General features: G+C 36.1%; 1 protein-coding gene across 2 annotated transcripts in view; it reads left to right on the forward strand.

Moving 5' to 3' along the window:
- The window catches only part of COL5A2 (collagen type V alpha 2 chain), a 151,541-nt gene that overhangs the window by 62,560 nt on the left and 63,707 nt on the right, over nt 1–25,274 (forward strand). For both annotated transcript variants that reach the window (XM_061135514.1, XM_061135515.1), the window contains exons 2-6: nt 12,881–13,105; nt 15,752–15,765; nt 19,690–19,722; nt 21,056–21,088; nt 22,455–22,508. In XM_061135514.1, coding sequence (XP_060991497.1) covers nt 12,881–13,105; nt 15,752–15,765; nt 19,690–19,722; nt 21,056–21,088; nt 22,455–22,508 — 359 coding nt within the window. The remainder of the gene's footprint in view (nt 1–12,880; nt 13,106–15,751; nt 15,766–19,689; nt 19,723–21,055; nt 21,089–22,454; nt 22,509–25,274) is intronic.

Here is a 25,274-nt window from a genome sequence, read left to right on the forward strand (position 1 = left end):
TGTTGCAGGTATTTTGCTAGGTGTATGGATAAGATAAAATCAGAGCACAGAGAAGCATATGGGAAAGGGTTAAGTCAAGAACACTTTCCTAGAGGAAAAAGCATTGCTCACACAAGAATTCACACCCTCTCTTTTTTCTGTTCCTTACTAATATGACGTTTGCCCTCCTCTCCATGCCTCTTTTAGGTGGTTCCTTCTCCCATTCCAGGCAACCTTCCTTACCTCCACCATCTCAAAGAGTTTGCATTTTTCAAGACCTACTTTAGACCCCACTTATATTCACCCTCCTCAGATAATTTTAGCTCATCTCGATCTCATCTTTTTAGACTTCTTACCCATAACTTCTCAAACCTAGAATATACAATGAGCTTTCTTGACTAATTGTGGTCATTGGAGAAATAATTGGATAGAAGATAATTTATGTTTAGATAGTCCTTAGTAAATATTTGTTAAAAGCATGATTTTATAAACTTCCTTCTTATTTACTCAACTAAAAGTTCTTCTGGAGTAGGATATGTGTCTTTTACTTTTGTAACTCTCTGGGATGTGGTTGAATATAGACTCGATACATACTTATCTAATGCATGAAAATGAATTTGAATGGATTTGCTGAGTATAAAATATAAAAAGTGAATTTCTAGTACAGATATTTAATATCTTATTTCTCACTGTTTTCTAAATCATAAACTGGCATCCATGGATGAAGCTCATTGTCTTTCAAGCTAAATGTTATACAGTACAACAATTTTTGACTTCCTAAAGTGTCAAGGGAGCATAATCCAGAATTCTGTATCTAATTTTGAGGAATGGTATTTTAATTCAGTTGTGCTGTATTTCCAAATGGCTGTAGAACTGGACCTGGAAAAATGCATTTATATTTCAACACAGTGGTGCCAGACTTAGTCATTGGTGGCAGCTGGTTGCTGCTGTGTGGCTGTGTGCCGCTGGCCCGGCTTCTGCACTGCTGGTCGGCTCCATCCACTGATGCGCCGCGCCCCTGCTCCCCTCTTAGGCACCCACCTAAAGACATCGGGGGGTTTAGAAACAAGAGTGCTGTTGTTTGACTCTCAGACAGGAGAATAGATGCCAAAGAAATGAAAACAGGAAGAAATGAGTGAGAGGAAGTGCCCGTGCTCCTCCAGACCCATCCCAGCCAGTTGGCAGAAATAAGGAGTTACACGCCAGTAAGTGAACCAGGAGTGACAATATTATACAGCTTGGAAGTGAATTTTTGGAAGAAACCATATTGGATATTAGTTTTGGCCCTTTAAAAATACCTTAAAAGTATTAAATGAAAGGAAATAAGGACATTGTAGAACGCTTTTGACTTCTCAGACCTCTAGCCTAGATGAAGTGCCCCTCTTAAATATCCCCACAACAACCTGGCTTTGCATCTAGCTTTATACTTCAAGAACTATGTCCTGCTAGTCCATTGCTGGAGTGGTTCCCTAACAAGTCTGTGAGCTTCTTGAGGATGGGGAGGAATTTGTTACCTTATCTCTCTATTCCCAGTGTTTGGCAAAATAACAGATAGATAATAAATATTTGCTAAATAAATAAATTCTATTATTGAAATGCATATATTATGCTATTCTGATGTTTGTTTCAAGAGTCAGTGTGTTTACTTTATAATTTAAAGCCATCTTAATGCCAAAGCTATTGGACGACTAAAACATCCAAGGAAGCATGAAAAATGCACAGAGGAGCAGATGTACTGTGGGGGCTCATTGGATGGTGTAAATTGTGGTTTTCCACTCTCTCACTGATACGCATTTAGACTGTCCTAGAGTTGAAATACATGTTCTTACCAAATAGGACTTTGAAAGACGGCTAATACATGATCAATCTACTCGCAAATTAATGCCTTTTGGAATTCTGCATTCCTTTCACTCCAAGCTTACTTGTAGTCTGCTTTTACAAATTTAACTTTTTCTACCAAATGATTGAGGATTATTTTTGTTTGGGATCCTAGGAATCCCTCAGGTTGTTATTCCTGAGAATTCTAGTTAATTGAAATAAATAGCATTAGGCAGAGGTCTCTCCAACACACAGAGGAAGATTTCCAGTATAAGAAACAATAATTCAAAAAGACCTGGGGCTCATATAGGTTAATGAGAAAGTAGAATTAAGTTTATAAAAATTTCAATGTGTATGCAAATTTTCCAAAATGAATTATTGAAATATAAATTTGAGCAAACTTACTTTTTCTCCTACAAGAAAGTTTCATTACCTTTTTCAGCTTCTATATATTTTGATTGCTTTTGACAAGGAAACTGGACTCCAAATGTCTCATCCTACAACTTAAACTGTGTTGTGGTACTAGACAAGTATTCAGTAAAACTTTCTAGGTAAATATATATTGACTAAATGGGTTAAATAATGTCTCCATTCATTTTTGGATTAACTTATTTGGATTAACTTTCAGCAGCAATTTGATTTTTATGGCAAATTTATTTATCATTGATGTTGTTCGATCGCTAAGTCTTGTCTGACTCTATGCAACCCCATGGACTGCAGCATGCCAGGCTTCTCTGTCCTTCACTATCTCATGGAGTTTGCTCAAACTCATGTCCACTGAATCTGTGATCCAACTATCTCATTCTCTGTTGCCTCTTCCTTCTGCCCGTAATTTTTCCCAGCATCAGGATCTTTTCCAATGAAATCTTCCTCTTCACATCAAGTGGCCAAAGTATTGGAGCTTCAGCTTCAGTATCAGTCCTTCCAGTAAATATTCAGGAGTGATTTCCTTTAGGATTGACTGGTTTGATCTCCTTGCTGTCCAAGGGACTCTTGCTGTCCAAGGTGCTGTCCAAAGCACCACAATTTGAAAGTATCAATTCTTCAGTGCTCGGGCTTCTTTATGGTCCAGCTCTCACATCCATACATGACTACAGGAAAACCCATAACCTTGAATAGATGGACATTTGTTGGCAAAATGATGTCTCTGCTTTTTAATATGCTAAGTTGGGTATAGCTTTCCTTCCAAGGAGCAAGTACCTTTTAATTTATGTGGTTGCAGTCACCATCTGCAGTGATTTTGGAGCCCAAGAAAATAAAGTCTGTCACTGTTTCCATTGTTTCCCCATCCATTTGCCATGAAGTGATAGGACCAGATGCCATGATCTTAGTTTTTTGAATGTTGAGTTTTAAACCAGCTTTGCACTCTTCTCTTTCACCCTGATCAAGAGGCTCTCTAGTTTCTCTTTGCTTTCTGCCATTAGAGTGGCATCATCTGCATATCTGAGCTTGTTTATTTCTCCTGGAAATCTCGACTCTAGCTTGTAGTTCATCCAGCCTAGCATTTCTCATTATGTACTCTGCATAGAAGTTAAACAAACAGGGTGATGATATACAGCCTTGTCGTACACCTTTCACAGTTTCGAACCAGTCAGTTGTTCCGTGTTCTAACTGTGGCTTCTTGACCCATATACAGGTTTCTCAGGAGACAGATATGGTGCTCTAGTATTCCCATCTCTTTAAGAGTTTTCCATAGTTTGTTGTGATCCATGCAGTCAAAGGCTGTTGTATCATCAATGAAGCAGAAGTAGATGTTTTTATGAAATTTCCTTGCTTTTTCTGTGATCCAACGAATGTTGGCAAATTGATCTTGTTTCCTCTGACTTTTATAAACTTAGCATGTACATTTGGAAGTTCTCAGTTCACATACTGCTGAAGCCTAGCTTGAAGGATTTTGAGTGTAAACTTACTAGCATATGAAATTCTAAATGTTCAAACTAAGGGACAATTGCACTCATTCTTTCTTTATTTGTCATATCCTAGTATATTTCATCCCACCTCAAAGTGAAGGATCATATTTTATCTTTTTCTATACATTAATGAGTAGAGAAACTGAGGCACATTTTCCTTTAACAAACAGCCTAATTAATCTTTTTGTTCAACCTAAGTCTTACCCTCCACATTAGCAAATGTTTTACATTCTTGTCCTCTGATCTCAACATGTGCTAACCCATTGCATTAGCCCAAAAATGTGTTCCATAGCTATTTGGGATTGAACAAATAACAAAAATTATTTTGAAAGCTCTAAATCTTTCAACAGATGTTTTAAGAAAATAATATGTGTTCCTTTCCTCTATATACTTTTTATAGTCATCATATTTTAAGAAATTAAAATATGAAATTAAGAGAAATGTAAAAAATTGTAGTCTAAAACTAAAAGGAATAGTATTGAATAATTATTAATAATTATTAACAGTTTAAAGCTTTTGAAATTGTAATAAAGCTTGTCCCTGTTCACATTTTCTCTACATAAGGGTATTTTAATTTCGTCTCCACTCATTTACTTATTTGGAGAAGGAAATGGCAACCCACTTAAGTATTCTTGCCTGGAGAATTCCATGGACAGAGGAGGCTGGTGGGCTCCAGTCCATGGGGTCACAAAGAGTTGGACATGACTGAGAGATTAACATTTAGTTATTTAGGATAATAACTTCTCAGAAGCACATGGCTTTACAGGTCAAATTCCTAGATTCCATTAAAATTTTTTTTTTCTTATCCAAACATAGGATAATGAAATATCACTAGTTTAGTTCTGTATTTTGCTAAAGAAATTTGAAATTGATCTTCCTTCTCTATGTAGTAAAAGTTTGTCAGAGAAGAAATGGTTATCTTGCTTGTTGGTCTTCTCAGCCTCCTTCCCTCTCCCTCTGCTTCTCCCTTTTTCTTCTCCTCCTCTTTTTCCTGCTCCTTCTATCTTTGCTTTTCTTGTCTATTGTTCTTCCAACAAGCACTGAAATTTTACAATGAATAACTTTGTTATACATCTAGAAAGTTATTAAGAAAACTTCTCAGGAAAGGCCACAACTTCTCTTTGTGTTCCTGAATATTCCTGGAGCATTTTTCCTCTGTTGAGACTGGTTGTTGAGGCTTGACTCTTAAATAAGGGGACTTCTATACAGTCATGAATGTACATTATAGTAGGTAAGCTGAACATGAAATTAAAGAGATAGATTTATATTCTGAAATGATGGTAAGGGAATACCAAAAAGAAGGGTAAAATCCATTTCATTCCTGTTCTTCAGAGAAATTGACTTCTAATTTTTAATAGCTACAAAATAGGCATAAATTAAGTCTTGGTGATGGTGATAGTCACTCAGTCATGTACAACTCTTTGCGACCCCATGGACTGTAGCCTGCCAGGCTCCTCTGTCCATGGAATTCTCCAGGCAAGAATACTAGAGTGGGTTGCATCCCTTTCCTTGATCCTCGGGTATCGAACCCAGGTCTTCTCCATTGTAGGCAGATTCTTTACCATCTAAGCCAAGGGTAGATCAGGACAAAAGTGGGTATTATGGATATTTGTTCAGGTCTCTAGATACACTCAAGTGCATAAACATAGAAGTTATGTCTTCAGAATGAAAGCACTAGAAATGAGCTCCAGAAGTGAGCTCCAGAGGGAATAGGGCACAAAGAGATAGCTCCTTCAGGTTCACTTTCAGTTCAGTTCAGTCGCTCAGTCGTGTCCAACTCTTTGCGACCCCATGAATCGCAGCACGCCAGGCCTCCCTGTCCATCAGCCAGAGTTTACTCAAACTCATGCCCATCGAGTCGGTGATGCCATCCAGCCATCTCATCCTCTGTCATCCCCTTCTCCTCCTGCCCCCAATCCCTCCCAGCATCAGGGTTTTTTCCAATGAGTCATCTCTTCGCATGAGGTGGTCAAAGTACTGGAGTTTCAGCTTCATCATCAGTCCTTCCAGTGAACACCCAGGACTGATCTTTAGGATGGACTGGTTGGATCTCCTTGCAATCCAAGGGACTCTCAAGAGTCTTCTCCAACACCACAGTTCAAAAGCATTAATTTTTCGGCACTCAGCTTTCTTCACAGTCCAACTCTCACATCCATACATGACCACTGGAAAAACCATAGCCTTGACCAGACAGACCTTTGTTGGCAAAGTAATGTCTCTGCTTTTTAATATGCTATCTAGGTTGATCATAACTTTCCTTCTAAGGTTCAGCTTAGACACTTCAAAATATTTTAGAATCATTGGTAGTAAAGTGAATGTGGTCAAAGAACCATTGAGAACTGTGGAATGTTTAGTTCACTGTAAGAGCAAGTTCAATTTAGTTAGAGTGAGGGCAGTGAATAAAGAATAAGCCAATAAAGAATGAATTAGAAGGAATAAACTGACTACAGTGATGTCTAGAGTTTCTCTAGAGGCCTTAATATTCTTCTGCATGAAGAAAGAGAAGAAAAGAAAGGAAAATGCACCTGCAAAGAAATCATAAGATACAGAGTTGACTTGATTCTAAAAGTCTTATTATATATAATATTTAATTTTATACTCATTTGAATATACCATACTAGATATTCTCTTATAATATAATAATAACTCCTTTTAGTCATACAATAACTCTACAATTATAAGACAACTCTACCACCTAAAATGGCTAATACAAATAATGAATATTTGATTCAATTAAAAAATTAATTCAACAGATATTTAATAAGCATATACTATGATCCTGACTACTATTATAAAACACCAGGATCTATTAGGATATATCGATGGACAAGTCAGAATAAATGATATCTGTCCTTACAGAACTATAAATCTATCACAAGGAGGCAAAAAATAGACAAAAATACAACAGTATAGTAGGTTCAAAAGTGCTAAATACCACATTAAAAAAAATGGAGCAGGGATTGTTAGATAGAGGGAGACATGGCTTTGTGCGTGGTAGTTTTCAATTTTTTGTAAGGTGGTCAGGGTAGCTTCATGGAGAAAGTGACATTTGAGCTAAAAGTAAAGGAAATGAAGGAAATCTGAAATGTGGGTACTATACACTGCTCAGGATTTGCTACTTACTTATCTCCAGATACTCCACAACCAGAGTATCTGGAGGTAAATTTATCTCCATGACTACATAAAACTCATGATAGCACCCATCTGAAGAGAGAAATGGCTAGGCAGATTTTTGATTCTCTTCTTTATTTTAAGCAATGTCATTGCTGGAGATAGATTAAGTACCCAGACTTCATCCAACACAATTCAAAATCTTTCATTCATTTAGGCAGGCAGACACATTTTGCTTGGCAGAGATTGTACTTCCTTATTCACTTGAGATTAATATAATATTTGAGAATAGGACTAGAGTTTGCTAGAGATATTACTACTAACATTTCTAGGTATTCAATATAAGGCAGGCTCAGTTCTCTTTGTGGCGTTTTTACAGCTATTCATTATTGAGCCTTGTGTTTGGAGGGAAAAAACTATGTCAAATGGATTACCAGACTGAAAATTGGCTTTCCAGACAAAACCGTAGATGAGCATTGCATGTGCATTATGTGCAGTTTTAGTTTCACATTTTGGCCACAGTCATTTAGATTTCCCAATGATACATGGAAAGTTAAGTAGTACCCAATATAAAAGTTTCCTTTGTATTTTTTCCATTTTAAGTAAAGGAAAAACAGCAGCTTTACTAGTTAACTGAAAAGCCCTTGGACATGAGACAGAAAGCTTTCATGATTGTATTGAAGAAACTAACAACCTTTGTACAGTTTATCTAATCTCATTTTATCTGTACTTATATGTTTCACTGAAATACTATGTATTAGTTGTCTTCTTTTTACTTTCTCAAATTTCAAGATAAGTTTTCATAATTAATTGTTATTATGTTGCTTTAGAATATTAAGTATATTATCTTGGTGGAAGAGAAATTCAACTCAGCTTAAATAATGATTGAGAGGTGACTTTATTTAATTGTAAAAAAAAATAGAGAAGGACACAAGAAAGTAATAATTTGTTTAATCATCCTAAAAAGAGATTTAAATTCAGATGGTTTGCTGGAAAGTAAAAATCGATAAGTGAATTGAAGAAACAAAAGATGCAAAACTTCATAGGTCTGCTTCTTACTCACCTATCCACCCACTCAGACCTTGAGGCTGAGGTAGAAAAGTATTGTCCAAGTATGTGACACGTCCCCCTCAGCTATCTCTGGTGGCCTCATATGAGTCTAATTTTTTAAATGTGAGGGATCAGACAGGGAAAGAGAGATGATCAGTGCAGAACTGTTGGCGTTGAGTCAGAAGGGTCTAAAGGAAGAACTCAATACTCTAACCTCTCTGTCTCTCCCTTGTGATGATAAACAGTGCCTGAGAGCAGAAGAAAGGGAGGGATTTCCTTGGAAGATTCTCCAGAGCTGAGCCCAGCAGCCGGGCTCCGCTGTGCATTGGTAAATGCAGCGTCTGTGGTTTGGTCCATTAGGACCAGAGGGGCTGCTCTGCGGCATCCTCTTTGTCCCGTGAAGCATTCTCTGCCCATGTCAGGAGGGTACCAGCTGCCTAGCCATGATTCTAACCCTGCAAAAACTTTTGCAATTAGAGAAACTTTAAATAATGTTAGCCCAGACTTTCATAACCTCCAATGGGACCTAGACCAAGTGGGCCAGGAAGGCTGTGTGTTAGTCACTCAGTCACGTCTGACTCTTTGCCATCCCATGGACTGTAGCACATGAGGCTCCTCTGTCCATGGAATTCTCCAGGGAAGAATACTAGAGTGGGTTGCCATTCCCTTCTCCAGGGGATCCTCCCCACCCAGGGACTGAACCCGGGTCACCTGCTTTTCAGGCGGATTCTTTACTGTCTCAGCCACCAGGGAAGCCCAGGAAAGCTGAAGGACTGCTATTAACTTATTTTATTTTTTCTTTCAAAATATGAGCTGCTGTGACTGACATAGACTTCTTCCTTTCTGTTTGCACAGAAGTCTAGATGTCAGGGGTACACTTAGCAAGAACCACCAAGTGACCCATTTCCCTTTCATTCAAAATAGAGGTCCATAGTACACATCCTGATTATGTAACATTGGGTATGAAGATTACCAAGATGAATACATGTCTGGCTCCCAAGGAGCCCACAGTCTAGTGAGATACAATGATCTGAACAAACACTTCTCTGAATAAAAGATTTAAAATTTCTGTGATAGCTGAGCATATTAGTTCTTCAGGAAAGTTCTTTAGTTAATGTCTACAGAATGTCCAGCATAGGCTTAGGAAGGTTTATTATGTATATTTTTCAAAATTTTTAGGTAAAGCCCAATAATTTAATATTAAAAATAGGATCACATCTCTCCTGAACAGCCAAAGGTTTCAATAAGGCCATTTCTATTCACACTTTTTTGCACAAGTATGTATAAAGAAATGTAGACATAGGGTGTGGCGCATAGTTGTCAAACAGCAATTTTGATGGATGAGTTTTTAATTGTTTATTATAATAAGATGGTGGATTTGGTCTGCCATCTAGTGATTAAGAACTGAATTCTTACAATCAAATTCCAAAGCACCTAAACTTTGTGAGAAGACAAATCTATGAGGATGTTTGAGAAACACAGAACAACTGAGTTACTCTCAAGCAAAACATGATCAGATAAAATGTATCTCTGCTCTCAAGAGATCAGTGCCAAGATGTTTGTGATAATGACTTTGCAATGGATTGGTTCAGTTTGTTGGAACATTTGGTAAGAGTGAAAGAAACATGTAGCTTGGAAGATAAAATTTCTGGAAGTTACACCACCATGAGAGATTACAAAATAATGGCAATACAATCAGGTATCTATCAGTCCTCCTCAATTATAGAAAAGTTAAAGAAATATAAATGGAGAAAAAAATACAAGTGTCAAAGTACTTTGGTTTTGGAGGTCTTTTTCAGATTTTTACAAGAAATGATTTTTAAACTTCTGGGCCTTCAATAAAGGCTAATGTCAGCTTGCATTTTATGATTTCTATGGAGGAATCGGGAGGAGGATGGTATTGACCCTCTCAGAATGTCATATAAAAATTCTTAGTTATTTTTAATAATATTGTCATTCATAAAATAATTATGTCATGACTACTTCACTGCAAATTGGCTGCAATTTTGCTTCCTATTTTACTTTCCTTTTCATTTAAACAAACATTTATGCAGAAAACAGAAAAGACAACCTAAATCATAAGGTACACAACTACCATGTACAAACTTGAGAATTGCAAGACACTCTGTATTTTCCACCCAGTGTTTCTTTGTCCATGTCTTTCATCCAGACACGAACAATGGGGACTCACTGAGTTTTTGTGCAGTCTGTGATGTGTATGGATTCTGTGTGGGGGAAGAGAGGCAGGGTTTAGCAGCGAATGTGGGTTTTCATCTCCCTGCCATTTAAAAGCATTCCAACTAACTTTCCACATCATCCTAAATTTAATTATAAATCCTCAGGGGGAAATGGACCAGTGATGACTCAGAGTATAAAACTAACTTTTAACATTGTCATTTAAAGTAAGATAGTGGCCCACTTCTTTGTTCTTTGGAGTGAGGTCAAAACTGTTTTAAGCTTTCAGAAAGAAAGTGACCTATGAGTTAACACAAGTCTGAGAGAGTGTGTCTTTTTATCCCAACCCTGAAGGAGACACAGCGAGCAGGATAACCCACCCCTGAAGAGTCTCTCACATTTTAATGATATTTAATTGACAACATCATTGTACGTCCTCTTGTTGTTTTCCATATTCTCTATTTCCCCATTTATAATTGTTTCATCAGTGAAATTGAGATCCACTTCACAATGGTAGTATATATTTTTGAGAGCAGAATGCTTTTAATATTTTACATATGCAGTACTAGGCACACGCCCACTTAACCCTCTGTAAATACATGTGAGCACTTTTGCCTCCCAGGGTGTGATAAGGGAGAAGCAAGCGAATTGAACTTGTGGTGTATCTCATTTTCAGCCAATGGCGCTTAGTCCTTGTGATTAGATATTTCCGTCTTAATCATAAAACTTAATGAACAAAAGTATTCTTTTTGTACTTAATGGAATAGCTCAGTGGACTATGGGTGTGAATCTGTTTCTATGGAAATTGTGTTTTATGGAAACATTCACCTTGGAACTTCATTGTTTCAAAGTGACTTTTCATCTAAAAGTAGCACTGCTTTTTTGAGGTACTATTTTCTTATGTTTTCAAAATAGCATGCTGAAGCAATATTTATTTTCTCCTTCCTTGAACATGCTTATAGTAAGACTGGATAGACAGAGCCAATATTATTTTATTGACAAGCTACATAGTATGTGATAAACATCATTTGGGGAAGATTAGACAGATTAGAAATTTTGTGCTTTTCTTCTGAATAGCTCAAAAGCCAGGATGTGGTGCCATGCTTTGAAAACAATTTTCCATTTACCAAATATCTGTGATGAGAGACTAAATATGTGAGGCAAAGTATTCCATAGAGCAATGAGAAGAATGTTATCCAAGAAAAACTTTCTGTAGTTATGAAGATGGATATTTAGACTAATGTCTGTTTAAACTGAAATCATTTCCGTCTGTAGTTCTATATTAGCATTTGACTGTATTTATTGTGAAAGATATATATAAATGTTACTAAATGTAACTATATTTCATAAACTTATTGTAAATGATTTTAAAATTTTTAGTTTTATTTCTGTAAAGTAGCGGTACAATTGTTAGTTAACCATAATTTAGATTCACTCATTCATTCATGTCCATCCATTGAACAAGTACTTGTTGAATGTTGATTCTATGCAAGGTATGGTGTCAAACTTTAGAAATACCATGATGAACAAGATACACTAGTTCTCACTTTCATACTTCCTGGTGGTGGAAATAAGAAAATAGACAAGTAAAAATAAATAAGTAAATACTAATTGTGATAAACCTTATGAAAGCAGTGATTTTTGCCTAGTGGTTCCATTTTAGGATTTAATTAATTTGCTTATAATACAAAATGAATGAATCAATGGAAGGATGGATGAATGAGTTCTTTAAAGTGTTCTATAAAGCATATCAATTGGATGAAGAAAGTCTACTTTTAGCGATTAGTCAGAGAAGAATTGTGGGGGACAGGTGGCAATTAAGCAATCTGTGATAGTGGGCTACTGGAGTTGGATTGAGGAAAGGAAAGGCAGTGCCAGGCAAAGGGATCGAGTTGTACTGATTCCTTTGGGAGGACTTTTGGGCTTTAAAAAGGAGCTTTGAATTTAAGTAGTTGGAAATGAAAGGAGTTAAGCAAAGATTTATGATCCACATTGTGTTTTAAAATACTATGGTTTTGTTTCTCGAGAATCACAATGTTAAAGATGTATGCGTTTATTTTATAGTAAATGCATAATAGAATTGCTATGTGTATAAAAGTGCATATATTTTTCCAAATCTGCATTAAATTTTTATCTAAATATAGAAAAGTATTTGGCAGATATTATGTAATAGCTTACCATGTTGTCTTGGTCCTGACTTAGTTAATTTTGATACAAAGATAATTAACACATTGGCTGTATAAGCTTTGCATTTCCACTACAGTTTAGGAGACTACTTTCAGATGTTTAGCGGAAATCCACTCCATGAATGGGTCAACTATTAGCTTTTTTTAATCTTAATGTTTAAAATGAATTTAAGTTTTTCTTCATGATACATGAATACTTATTGTCTTCTGTTGTGGGATTTACTAATGGAAAGTTTCAAGTCAGTTTAAAGTCACATAGGTTTCACCAAACGCTGAAATTATGTATTCTCTTTAGAACTATTCTTTTTGCCCTCTCTTCAAATGGTTTACTTTTATCCCTCAAAGATGATCTTACGTTGTTTGATTATTTGTATCTTCAAAAGTGATTTTGGGAAGCACTCTGATTTAGTATACTTTGGATCACTTTCCCTGCCCCCATCATGCTACAATATAAGTTTCATAATAATTTAATTGTGAATTACATGTTTGTCTTTAAATACTAATGGAGTAAGCCCATTTGTGTTTGGCCCCTTAGGAGGTTACCACTTAGCCTAGAGATTTTAGAACCCACAAGATGATTTACCTTCCTAAATATTTCCCAGATTCTGAAATTTCAGACACTAACCTCTTTTTTTTTTCTTCTTATTCTAGAAGGATATGGTGAAGAAATAGCCTGCACCCAGAATGGTCAGATGTACTTAAACAGGGACATTTGGAAACCTGCCCCTTGCCAGATCTGTGTCTGTGACAATGGCGCCATTCTTTGTGACAAGATTCAGTGCCAGGATGTGCTCGAATGTGCTGACCCCGTAACTCCCCCCGGGGAATGCTGTCCTGTCTGTCCACACACAACTGCAGGTGGCAATACCAATTTTGGTAAGAATGCATAAGGCCAACTTAGAATTTGTCCAGTGATTTATCTTTATAGTTACAGTGTTTTTGCTCTCGAAATTCAGCAACCCAAGAGGATAATTAAGCTGCTATTCAGTAGTCTTTGGCGTAATAATTTCACTCACCCACTTTAACAGTAATGAAAAGAAAGTTATTTATTCTTAAAAAACAAGGAATTTTTTGGGCTGCATTTAAGTGACTATATCTAATTTGAGACTTCCTTGTACTGCTTAAGATGTTCTTTTGTTACCCTATCCATGCTGGGTGCCTCCAAGATATTTGTTGGTTTTCTATGAAGTCCATTAATGTCTAAAAGGAGATCTAAAAACACATTTCTCTTCCCTGTGCCGACTTTGCCCTTGGTAATGGAGTAATAATCTCTAATGTAATTTAGTGCCACAGCACCCTCTATTACAAAGGCTCATAAATGCAGAATGCTTTTAATGTTGGCTAAGAAAAACAAGAGAATAGAATGGGTTTCCTGGAGAAAACAATAAAATAAATTATTGGTTCTTAAAGCTTCTTTTTTGGAGAAAAGTGTCTGTGTTTAGCAAAGACTGTGTATTTGAGTGTACATGTTAGAAAAACTTACATATAAGAGAAACAAGTTCATGTTTATATGTTTCAGTGAACCAGATAAGAGTAATATTAAACTTTTAGGTTATTTGTTTTAGCAGTCAGGAATGGAGGCTTAAATGTACCCTTGTCAAGACAGTTTCAAGGCTTTATTTTTTCCCCCTAAATTTCACTGCAAATAACAACAAATATAATGACGTGCTCAAAAGTATTTTCATGGAAACATTATACAGTAATTTACCAATTAGCCTCTTGGATATCATTCAACAGTAACAGATGGCCCAGAATACATACCCAAACTTAACTTTTAGCCGTGTAATAAGAAAATTCCCACTTCAGTATTCTTGCCTGGGAAATCATACGGACAGAGGTGCCTGGTGGGCTACAGCAGGTGGGCTACACACCACATAGGGTTGCAAAGAGTCAGACACAGCTGAAGCAACTTAGCATACACACAGTGAGGAAGACATAATGGGAAGAACTGAAAACAAGCCACTAACGGACTACCTGAAGTGGATATGATCTGCACAGAATCCCTGGGAGTAAAGCAAAATTAAACCTGTGGGGACAAGTGCATGTTGAGACAATAGTAGCAAAAAAAAAAAAAAAAAAAAAAAGAGCAAAATACACAACCTCCTCTAAATATTAAAAAATAATGAGCAAAATACACAGCTTCCTGAAAATAGGTGATTTAGGAAAGCCCAATTTATTCCATGATGAATAATTTTAAAAAGTACTGACAACAGTGTTGATACAAAGATACTATAAGGCAAAGATGAGACTGTTTAGCTAAATATATGAGAGAAAGAACACTCCAATAAGTATATCATCACAGAACAGATAAAAATTCTGACCAATCCTTATTTCCATTTTATCACAGAAAAATTTAACATTATTAAATGTACCTGACCAAACAATTAGATAAGAACAAGAAATTAGAAATCTAGATATTAGAAAAGAGGAGGTTAAATGATCAATTTACAGAAAATATAACTGTGTACTTACAAAACCTTAGGGAATGGAGTAAAAAAATGCTACAAAACAATTTAGTAAGATAGTGCAATATAAAATTAACAAATTAATAGATACACTATATACAATTACTTCATAGAATGTATGTGTGTTAGTCGCTCAGTCATGTCCAAGTGTTTGTGAGGCCCTGGACTGTAGCTCTCCAGGTTCATCTGTCCATGGAATTCTCTAGGCAAGAATACTTGAATGTGTTGGCATTCCCTTCTCCAGGGGATCTTCCCAACCCAGGGATTTGAACCCTGGTACCCAGCATTGCAGGCAGATTCTTTACCATCTGAGTCACCTACATATTGCTGTTATAAATATTTTTATTCCTATTATTCATTCTATGAAGTAATATACAAGTATATTGTAATATATATTTGCATATTACTTCATAGAATGAGTAATAAGAATAAAAATATCTCATTTATAATAGGAATATATAGGATAAAGTGGTTAAGGATAAACAAAACAAAATATTTAAGATATATATTAAGAAAACTTTAGAACACTACTAACTCAGATAATGACTTTAATACATGTAATGTTCCATTATGTTCTTGGTTAGGAAAACTAAAAGAAAATCAATAATAGAGACCTCTGGTAAGATGTGAAATGAGGAAAATAGAGAAAGGGGGACAAGGAAATTTTTCACTGTACAATCTATACCTTTATTAATATATTTTAGGTTTGTTTTTTTAATCATCTGAATGAATAACCTACTCAAAAAAGTATAAGAACCAAAAATAGAGAATATTAATTGAAGATAATTAGTTATAATTTTAATAGCTAATTTTATAATTTACTGAATTTTTTCTATATAAAAGTTGTGAAGAGTATTCAAATGTCAGAATTTTCCAAAGGGGCATGTTATTTTGCCTCTTATGAAAATATTGGTACAAAATAATTTGAATTTCTATCTGCTGGTGACAGGGGAAGCTTTTTAAATTAAATTCTGACTCTATAAAAATTATTGAAATAAGTATCGAGATTCTTAATAATATATATGCATAAAATAATATATTCTTTTCTTTTTTATAGGAAGAGGAAGAAAGGTAAGTTTTACTTTGCATAGTTTCATTTTTGTAAATTTAAAAAATTCTGATGATATCTACATAATTCTGTGCTTTGAAGAGCTTGAAAGCCCTTTGTAAAGTACCATATGAATATAACTATATAAGCATAGTTTAACTACTTTGATTATAGATTCCTCTATTTTCTTCACTTTTAAAATTTTTATTTATAGATGGCTCTTTCAGAAGGTTGTGAATCCTTAAGGGATTGAGACTATGTCATGGTAATCATATACCTTAATCATATATATTAGAATAAGTGTCTAATTGCAATGCAGTAGACACTGCAATAAGAGTTTAGTTGAATGAAGTAAGGAATGAAGATAAGAAGGAAGAAAGGGTGAGAGGATATTTGTTCTACTTCAGTGGAGTTGTGGTCCCTCTCCCATCAGTTGGGCAGTAAAGATTTGATTGGGGCTTCCCTCATAGCTCAGTTGGTAAAAAAATAGCCTGCAGTGCAGGAGACCCCTGGGTTTGATTCCTGGGTCAGGAAGATCTGCTGGAGAAGGGCTAGGCTACCCACTCCAGTTTTCTTGGGCTTCCTTTGTGGCTCATTTGGTAAAGAATCCACCTGCAATGTGGGTGACCTGGGCTTGATCCCTGGGTTGGGAAGATCGCCTGGAGAAGGAAAAGGCTACCCACTCCAGTATTCTGGCTTAGAGTATTTATTTAACTATATAGTCCATGGGGTTGCAAAGAGTCATACATGACTGATCAACTTTCACACATAAAGATTCAATTAAAAGAATTAGTTGAATGATTTGACAAACATCACCTCCCTTTCTCTCCTCCTCTTATTGAAGGGCCCTGGAATCTAATCCCAGAGACAAGCATTACACTCAACAGGACAATGATGGGGTGTAGCCAAGACCCTGGTATGCCTACTCAGTTTCGTCACTTGTTATTTGGACATGTGTGTGTTAGTCGCTCAGTCTTGTCCAACTCTTTGCGACCCCATGGACTGAAGCAGGCCAGGCTCCTCTGTCCATGGAATTCTCCAGGCAAGAATACTGGAGTGGGTGTCATTCCCTTCTCCAGGGCATCTTCTCGACCCAGGAATAGAATTCAGGTCTCCTGCATTGCAGGCAGACTATTGTCTGAGTCACCAGTGATTGGACATGGGTGATCTCATTCCGTGAGAGAGTTCCATCCCCTTGGAAGTGTTCTTTGTTTTCTGGTTAAGTTGAAAACTATGACATTTGCTCGGTCTTATCCAGATGGGATGGACACAGGAATTAAGAATGAAAATGAGGAATCATCTCAATTTTCTTGGCAGTTATTAGACAGCAAATTTAAATTCTTTGCCTTTGCATGCAATGGAACTTCATAAAATTAATAATCGTACAATGCAATGCAACACCTTTATGGTAAGTAAAAGTGATGTCATCAAGGGGAGGTCCTGGTCACTTCTTACATTTTCGGCTCAGAGGGCAATATGTGAATTCATCTTATTTGTCATAAATATCAGTGAAGCTATTTATACGTCAATATATGTCAGAGGAGAAGGACTGCAAATGCCAGCTCACATTTAATTTACATTTGAAAGCTAAAAAATTATGAAACTTAAATGTTTGAATATAGTATGCAAACAGATAAATGAATTAGTAGGTAAATAGATAAACAATCTGTGAAATAAAAAAGGAATAGACTGTGAGAACTGCCTTGATGTAATCAATTTAATTTGGTTAGTAATCATCCAGTTTACTGAGGGACAACTGTTGGGTTGTGTCGTCTAGTTTACTGCCTCTTTCCAAAGGTGGTGTGGGACAGCTTGGAGAAGGACGTTCTCAAAGCAGCTGTTAATTTAGCACATTCTAGTTATGTGCTTATCTTCATGTCTCTGCCATTTATTATCAAGTCATCAGAAATATGAGAGCAGAGCAATATTGTATCAACACACTTTGTGCTAGGTTTATATAATACTGATTTTTATTTATAATTTATTCATTTACTCATGTTAACCACCAAATGATTATTGAACCTTTGTTAAAATCCTGTAGGAGGCAAATAATGCACATGCCATGATGGTGGGAAAAATAACTGTGACTGCCTCCATGGTAAAGGCTTCTATAAAAGTGATGAGGCATATCCACATAGCATTAAGTGATGAGTAACAGATGAGAAGTTAAATTAAACTGGAATTCTCATCTGAACACAAATACTTGAATTTTATGCTTCCCAGGGGTATGAGAGTCAAATTTAGTAAAACTATCATTCCACAATTGATTTATTCAAAGCTCACATTAACAAAAGTGACAAATATTTCTGTTTTTGACTTATTTCCAAAATAAGAAATACATAGAATCATTAGATATATTTGTTATCAAAACTTGATTATAGAAAATTTAATCCCATATCAAGTATTGTGGAACAGTGGAAGGCTCATTTTTCTAATTTTGGCTGAAGTAATTTCTCTTCCCTTTTTACTTGTACTTTTAGACTTGTTTCAAAAAGGAATTATTCTCATGTATGTGTGTGCTTAGTCGCTCAGTCATGTCCAACTCTTTGTGAACACATGGACTGTGGCCTGCCAGGCTCCTCTGTCCATGGAATTCTCCAGACAAGAATACTGGAGTGGGATGCCATTTCCTACTCCAGGAGATCTTCCCAATCCAGGGATTGAACCTGGGTCTCCCACACTGCAGGCAGATTCTTTACCATCTGGGGGAGTTCACAGTAGAGGTATATAAAGATACAATTCAACCAATGTTATTTAAACAACATACTTGACATCATGCTATAAGAATACAATTTTTGATAATCTAAAGTTCTAAGAATCAAAAGAAATTTCATCTATATCTGTGGTGTTAAAATATAGATGCAAAGATGGTGTTAAGATAAAGATAAGAGCAAATTATGCTTTATTTACTTTGAGTTATGATAGTTTCTTGCGTTATTTTTTATTTTCCTGTTCAAATAATAATTTTTCTAGGTTTTCCTTAGATATTGAGAATTACCTAATATCATTATATCTTTTATTTTCTTTCCTTTTTTTCTTTAAAAGATGATCAGATATCTCTTGTTATTTCTCATAGTCTTCCATGAGTTAAAAAAAAAAAAAAAAGATGGCAGGTGTTTTAGGATTGGCATCTGATAAGTTACTAAAAACGAAATGGCATGTAATATGAGTGTGAGAGTTCAAATATATACATATTCTGGATTTCCCTTTGTGTTTTCAGTCTTTGGGTAGTTTTTCCTATGGTGCTTTGACTTTACATTTTTTTTTAATCACAAGCATGTCTTTGTGTTTAATTATATTTCTTATTCCTTAAAGCACACTTGTTGTTTTTGGTCGTGCCGGGCCCTCATTGCTCTGCATGGGGTTTCTCCAGCCGCAGCGAATGGGCTGCCCCCTAGCTGCGGTGCGCGGTCCTCTCATTGCAGGGGCCTCTCTCGCTGCAGAGCGTGGGCTCTGGGTGCTCATTCTCAGTAGTTGCCAGCACCTGGGCTCAGTAGTCGCCGCTCGCGGGCTCTAGAGCATGGGCTCAGTAGTTGTGTGCACGAGCTTGGTTGCTCCGTGCATGTGGGTCCTTCTGGACCAGGGATCAAACCTGTGTCCCCTGCATTGACAGGTGGACTCCCGTCCACTGTACCACCAGGGAAGTCCCATCACAGACATCTCTAATCATCTCTTTGGGTCTGATTGCCGTAAAAACGGAATGGAAACTACACATTTCACACAGTGGATTAATTCTATTTTCATGTTTTTGAGAGAAGTAGTGTTTTTTTTCATGAATAAGGGCTGACTAAATATTCTAAAACTGATTGTTAACCTTTTTCTCATTTTATTTTTTACCTTTCTTACATACAAATTTCCATTGTTTACATGGAATATTTTGATATAACATGTTAATGCTCAACAAGCCACTATATTTTACTAATTGAATTTTTTTTTTTTCTTCGTAGGGACAAAAGGGAGAACCAGGATTAGTACCTGTTGTAAGTATACATGTATATATGTTTTCATGTACCTTTGATAAACTTAGTTATAGCATCATTGTATATTATTGCTTATACACATACTTTCAAAAATAGGGAATTTAATTATTTTATAACCAAACTTTTAGTATAAAACAAGCAAAATAAAATAGATCAATTCTTAATTTAATATGATATTTCATGTTTATTTTTTCTGACTTTTATTTATTTATTGTCCCGTGACTAAAAGTGTAAATCAAAATTTTACAAAATTAAAAATATTGTATGTGAATATAAAGTGATAATTAAGATGTATATTTTTATAGTATATTGGGCTATATCATCCAAATGGAGAGGTATGATTTAATGTGCCACACTTCTGGAAATATGTTATGTTATTGCTATTGCTACTGCTAAGTCACTTCAGTCATGTCCGACTCTGTGCGACCCCATCCCTGGGATTCTCCAGGCAAGAACACTGGAGTGGGTTGCCATTTCCTTCTCCAATGCATAAAAGTAAAAAGTGAAAGTGAAGTCACTCAGTCATGTCCAACTCTTCAAGACCCAATGGACTGCAGCCTACCAGGCTCCTCCGTCCATGGGATTTTTCAGGCAAGAGTACTGGAGTGGGGTGCCATTGCCTTCTCCAATGTTATGTCATTATCATGATGTAAAGTCCATAGTATATAGAGTTCTTAAGAGTTATTTAGACTTGGAGATGATTGTAAAGTATATCATTATATAGGATGAAAGTTCCTCACTATTCTCCTTGGTTTTAAAGGAGTTATCATTTTGTTAAGACAAAAGTAGAGCATGTTGATTTATTTGACAATATTTGCATTTTTGCTTTGCTTTTAAATTGACTTGTTTTTAACAAAGATTACCTAAAAAGTGAAACCATTCATATTGTTTGTGTTCATTTAAAAGCACAATGCCTAAGGTACTGTATTAAGCACTTCCTAAATATTTATTTGTTTGTCTTCACAACAACTCTGAGAGGGAGTTAATTTCATAATCATTATCACCATTTTACAGAAAAGGAATCTTAAGTACAGAGAGGATAATTAGTTCAAGGTCATACAATTGGTAAGGGTTGGGGTTGGGATTTGAACGCAGGTTTCCTGAACCCAGAATTGGCTCTTAATCACTAGACCAGTACTGCCTCCTTGTATTAGAATTTAAATTAATGTCTTAGCCTTATAAGAAAGTCGGGGAGGAAATGGGCACCATCTGTTAACATCCATTTGTTCTAAAATAACAACTGGGCCTTTTGTTGTTGTTCTTATCTGACTATGGAGTTTTCTAAAACTCTTTTGAAACTTTATCTCTGCACATTGTCTCGTTTATTGTTTAGGTGACAGGCATACGAGGACGTCCAGGACCTGCAGTAAGTAGTTTCTCAGTATTCGTGGTATTGCTTAAGTTCTTTGAGATACTGAATCTTTATGGATATTATGTACACGACAAGACAATAGATTATAAAACAATGATTTAGGTTAACTGTACTCGTTGAAATTAGGGCAAATTAGTCTTGCTGACAATGATTAAGGGTAGACTACTTTTATCTGTTTCATGAAATAAACTGTTAATTCATCTGTTATTAAAATTAAATTGATAGAATTTGATATTATTGATATATTTATGATATATTCTATTGTAATATTTACTATTACATTATATAACAGTATGTTAATATGTATTATATTGATATAAGAGTAAATATTACAGTAGAATTTGAGAAGATATACATCAGAATGGCATATTTCTGGTTTAGCATAAAAGACTACTGATTTCAGGTTTGGATTAGTGGTAGCGTTCACAGGTAGCCAGATGTATAACACACACACAAACACACACACACACACACACACACACACACTCATAAATTTTAAAGCACAGTAGATCAATGTAAGTGAAATACTGATACACTTCAACAGACCTGCTGTAGTTGTTCTGAAGCATTTGCTTTTAAACAACATTATGTTTTGGATTGAGTAAATGTACAATCAAATTTTTATAAGTCAGTTGAAACTCTTTTGAAGAGAAATAAAATTCTCCTGGCAACTGCCATTTTCTGGGGAAAAAAGTTAATTTAAGATATAAGCACAAAATGCCAGTTTTGAAATATAATAATAATTTGTTATTTTAATGGAAAAATAACTGCAGTTGAAGTTACCATTTGGAAAATTCTTGGTGGGTTTTAAATTTATAATGGAGGTGAGGCAAAGTTAAAAAATGATATTGGATACTTGAAGGCATACAAAGTAGTAGCAGAATAAGCTTGTTTTGCCATTGCTTTTGTCAGCATCTTGAATAGTGATGAATAGTTTGGGATATTGTGTACCAACATGAATTCATACCTTTCCTCAGAAAAAATGAAAATTTGGAATTTGGACAATAAAGTAGTTCTCAAAATTTGAATTGTAAGTTTTTGTGTCTAAGACAAGAGAGCAAAAAAAAAATCATCCTTGCAAATTTACAATTATTGTTCAGACTAATATATACACCTCATTGGGTACCACATTGTTATACTTACTTCTTCACAAGTCTTTAAGCTTCAGTGTGAAAATAAACAGCCTTCCTGTATACACAGAACTTTTATACATACATGGATTTATTTTCTGTTGTCTTCAGTGGAAATTTTAAAATAGATTGTATTTCTGTCTTCCAATTTTCTTATATCAGTAACCTTTAAAGCAAAATTATCTGAAGTATACATGTTTTACAGACATGACCATCATTTTCTGTTTCAGGGACCACCAGGATCACAAGGACCGAGAGGAGAGAGGGGCCCAAAAGGAAAACCTGTAAGTTGACGGTGGAGCCCCCGTTTCCTGAACTTTAACAAGCAAGCCCATCTACGGCGAGTTCCGCGGGTGCAGCAAAGAGCCAGTGGCAGTTTTCTTTTCTCACGTCTATTAAACACGACATGGAATTCAGGTCATGAAGTGATTGTACATTGATCCTGATTCAGAGGAAAACACCACATGCTAGTAATTACCTATGATCTTCTCAGATAACACAGATGATATCCATGTGTCCTTTATGAGGTCAAATTAAAGTAGAATCTAAGGAAACATAGTGAATACCTCATATTGTTTTCAGAAGTTGTAACTTATGAGTAAACAATGCCAACAATGCATCCTTGAGAGAAAACGCCCAAGTTATGTGATCTGTGGTTGCTCAAAGAATAACCAAATTGGATAAAGGAAAAAGAAATTATTAGAGGGCAAAATTTTCTTTCAAGTGGTTCTGTAATGAACTGATTTCCTGAGTAAGACTGCCTTTTTCATTGGGCAGCTGCTGCAGAGCTATCAAAGGAGTAATTTTAAATATCAATAAATTCATTACCATAGGGAATGCCTTTAAATTTAAATAATCAACTCTATGTTCTTGAGATAAGCCATGAGATTATTATATAATACATGCTAAATGTTTTCTCTTGTTAAGAAGTCCTATTATAGCAATAATTTTTTTTATATCTCACCCTCAAAATTTGTCTTTTATATATTAATACCAAATACTTAGATGAATTTGTGTATCATAAATAGATTCAGATGAAACTATCATTATCCTATGTTTCAATCTGAAAAATTCAAACTGTTTAATTTTCTGTCTAATGATATCTACTAAGATGTAACTTTCTATGGGTTTTTAACCTTCCAAATATGTACTTATCCATATCTAAATGGGAAAAATGGATGAGCAAGGAAGCAACAAACCACCATAAATATATAAGTAAGGAAAAAAACATATTCTAGATTGTGTTATTAGGAACCCTAGCCACTGGTTTCATCTTTGATACTGTTTTTTGCTTCTACTCATTTCACCAAGAAGGGGATGATGCCAGTACTGTTTCCAAACTGCAACTGAAGTTATGGGAAGTATTTGCAGACTTGCAGGTAAACGACAGTGGTCCCAAGGAAGAAGGTCATAGCCATGTAGGTGGGCAGTAAAGCTGGTTTCCAATGACCTCATGGCCCATTCTTCATTGGTGTTCTGCCATGCTGCCTCCCCGGCACTGGTAGCTGAAACCCCGTTGGTAGACATTCGGATGTCTGTCCAGAAGCCTGGGATGACAGAGACAGGTGGAACATGACTTCAGTTGGGTGGAGGGTGGGTGTTCATGCAGAAAACATTGTGCCTCAATGTACTTGTGTCCAGAATAATTGATAAAACTGAGTCCTAAGTGTAGGTGGAAGCTGCTGTGAAACTCATGGTTGGAATTACAGAATTTCTTGCTAGGATTCAATGAATCTACTCCCCACTCCTCTTAGTCTCTCTTTCCTTTCTCTTCTCTTCTCGAGTTAGTATGTTCTAAGCTCCATTTCCTATCTTGGTTTAGTCTGAGACAATCAATGGGAAGTGTGTGTGTGTGTGTGTGTGTGTTAAAAAGAGTGAGAAGTAATTATTTATTTGGAATTGAGCAAGGCAGTGCTGATAGATACCCAAGTGGAAAATCTGTTCCTCTCTTAATCCTAGCAAGCAGTGGTATGATGGCCACGTGTTTGATAACTGATTTATTTTTAAAAATATGCCTATAGCTTTTGCTGATTTCTCTGGTGTAAGTACTCCCACCACAACTTTCTCCAAGATGCTGGCATGATGTCACAAATACCTGCAGGTAGAATGTTTTCCCTCAGGTCCTAAGACTGGCTGGTCCTAAGAGCCTTACCTGGACAGACGCTGTGGATGCCGCGAACTAGGCTGGTGGTGCAGTCACGTATACCACTGTTCTCCCCTTTGTTACCGTCGAGTGTTACAGAGAGCTCATAAAATACAGCAGTTTCTCACTCAACACCACTGATGTTTGGGGACAGATAATTCCCTGTGTTTTGTAGGATAATTTGGCAGCGTTCTTGGTGTCGACCCAGATGCCAGTAGGAACACCTGCTTCCCCCCCATACCACTGTAACGAATACAAACATCTCTTGGTGCTGCCAAATGTTCCCTGGCAGTGGGGAGGGGAGCAAAGTGCTCAAGACTGGGAACTTCTGATATAGAGATCCTCTCACAAAGCCCTCCTGACCAGCCAGTGATCACCCTGGTCCTCGCTCACACATATCCTTCATTTGACGTGTACTGTCCTGGGAACTTCATAGAGACAAACTGGCAACCTGTCGGGAGATGAACGACAATCAATGGTGTGCTGAGTTCTAATCGTGCCTGTCACTTAACCTCTGTAGGTCTCTTTCCCCGTCTGTAAAATGGAGAATATACCAGTTATTACTAACTCTCACACTTCATAGTGTGGGTGATATTACTATCAGTGAATAAAGTTCTTTTTGATTTGGGGGCATTATTATTCCTATTTGTGAATGTTTAAACGTTGCCACCTAGTGACAATCTACAAGTACTTTTTACTGTGAGTTGCCTCCTGAGATAGTGAAGTATTCTGGGGGAGGGGAAAGAATGATTATAGAGAGACTGCTTACCTTGATACAAAACTTTTGTGATTCGTCACACCTGGAAATATGAAAATATATATTTTAATGTGTTCTGAAGTTATGGTTTTTGTTTTAAATATTTATCAGTAAAATATCACATATTATATGCTTTTTTCCTTATTTTCA

The sequence above is a fragment of the Dama dama genome, chromosome 33 (genome assembly GCF_033118175.1).
Source record: "Dama dama isolate Ldn47 chromosome 33, ASM3311817v1, whole genome shotgun sequence".
Taxonomy (NCBI): Eukaryota; Metazoa; Chordata; class Mammalia; order Artiodactyla; family Cervidae; genus Dama; species Dama dama.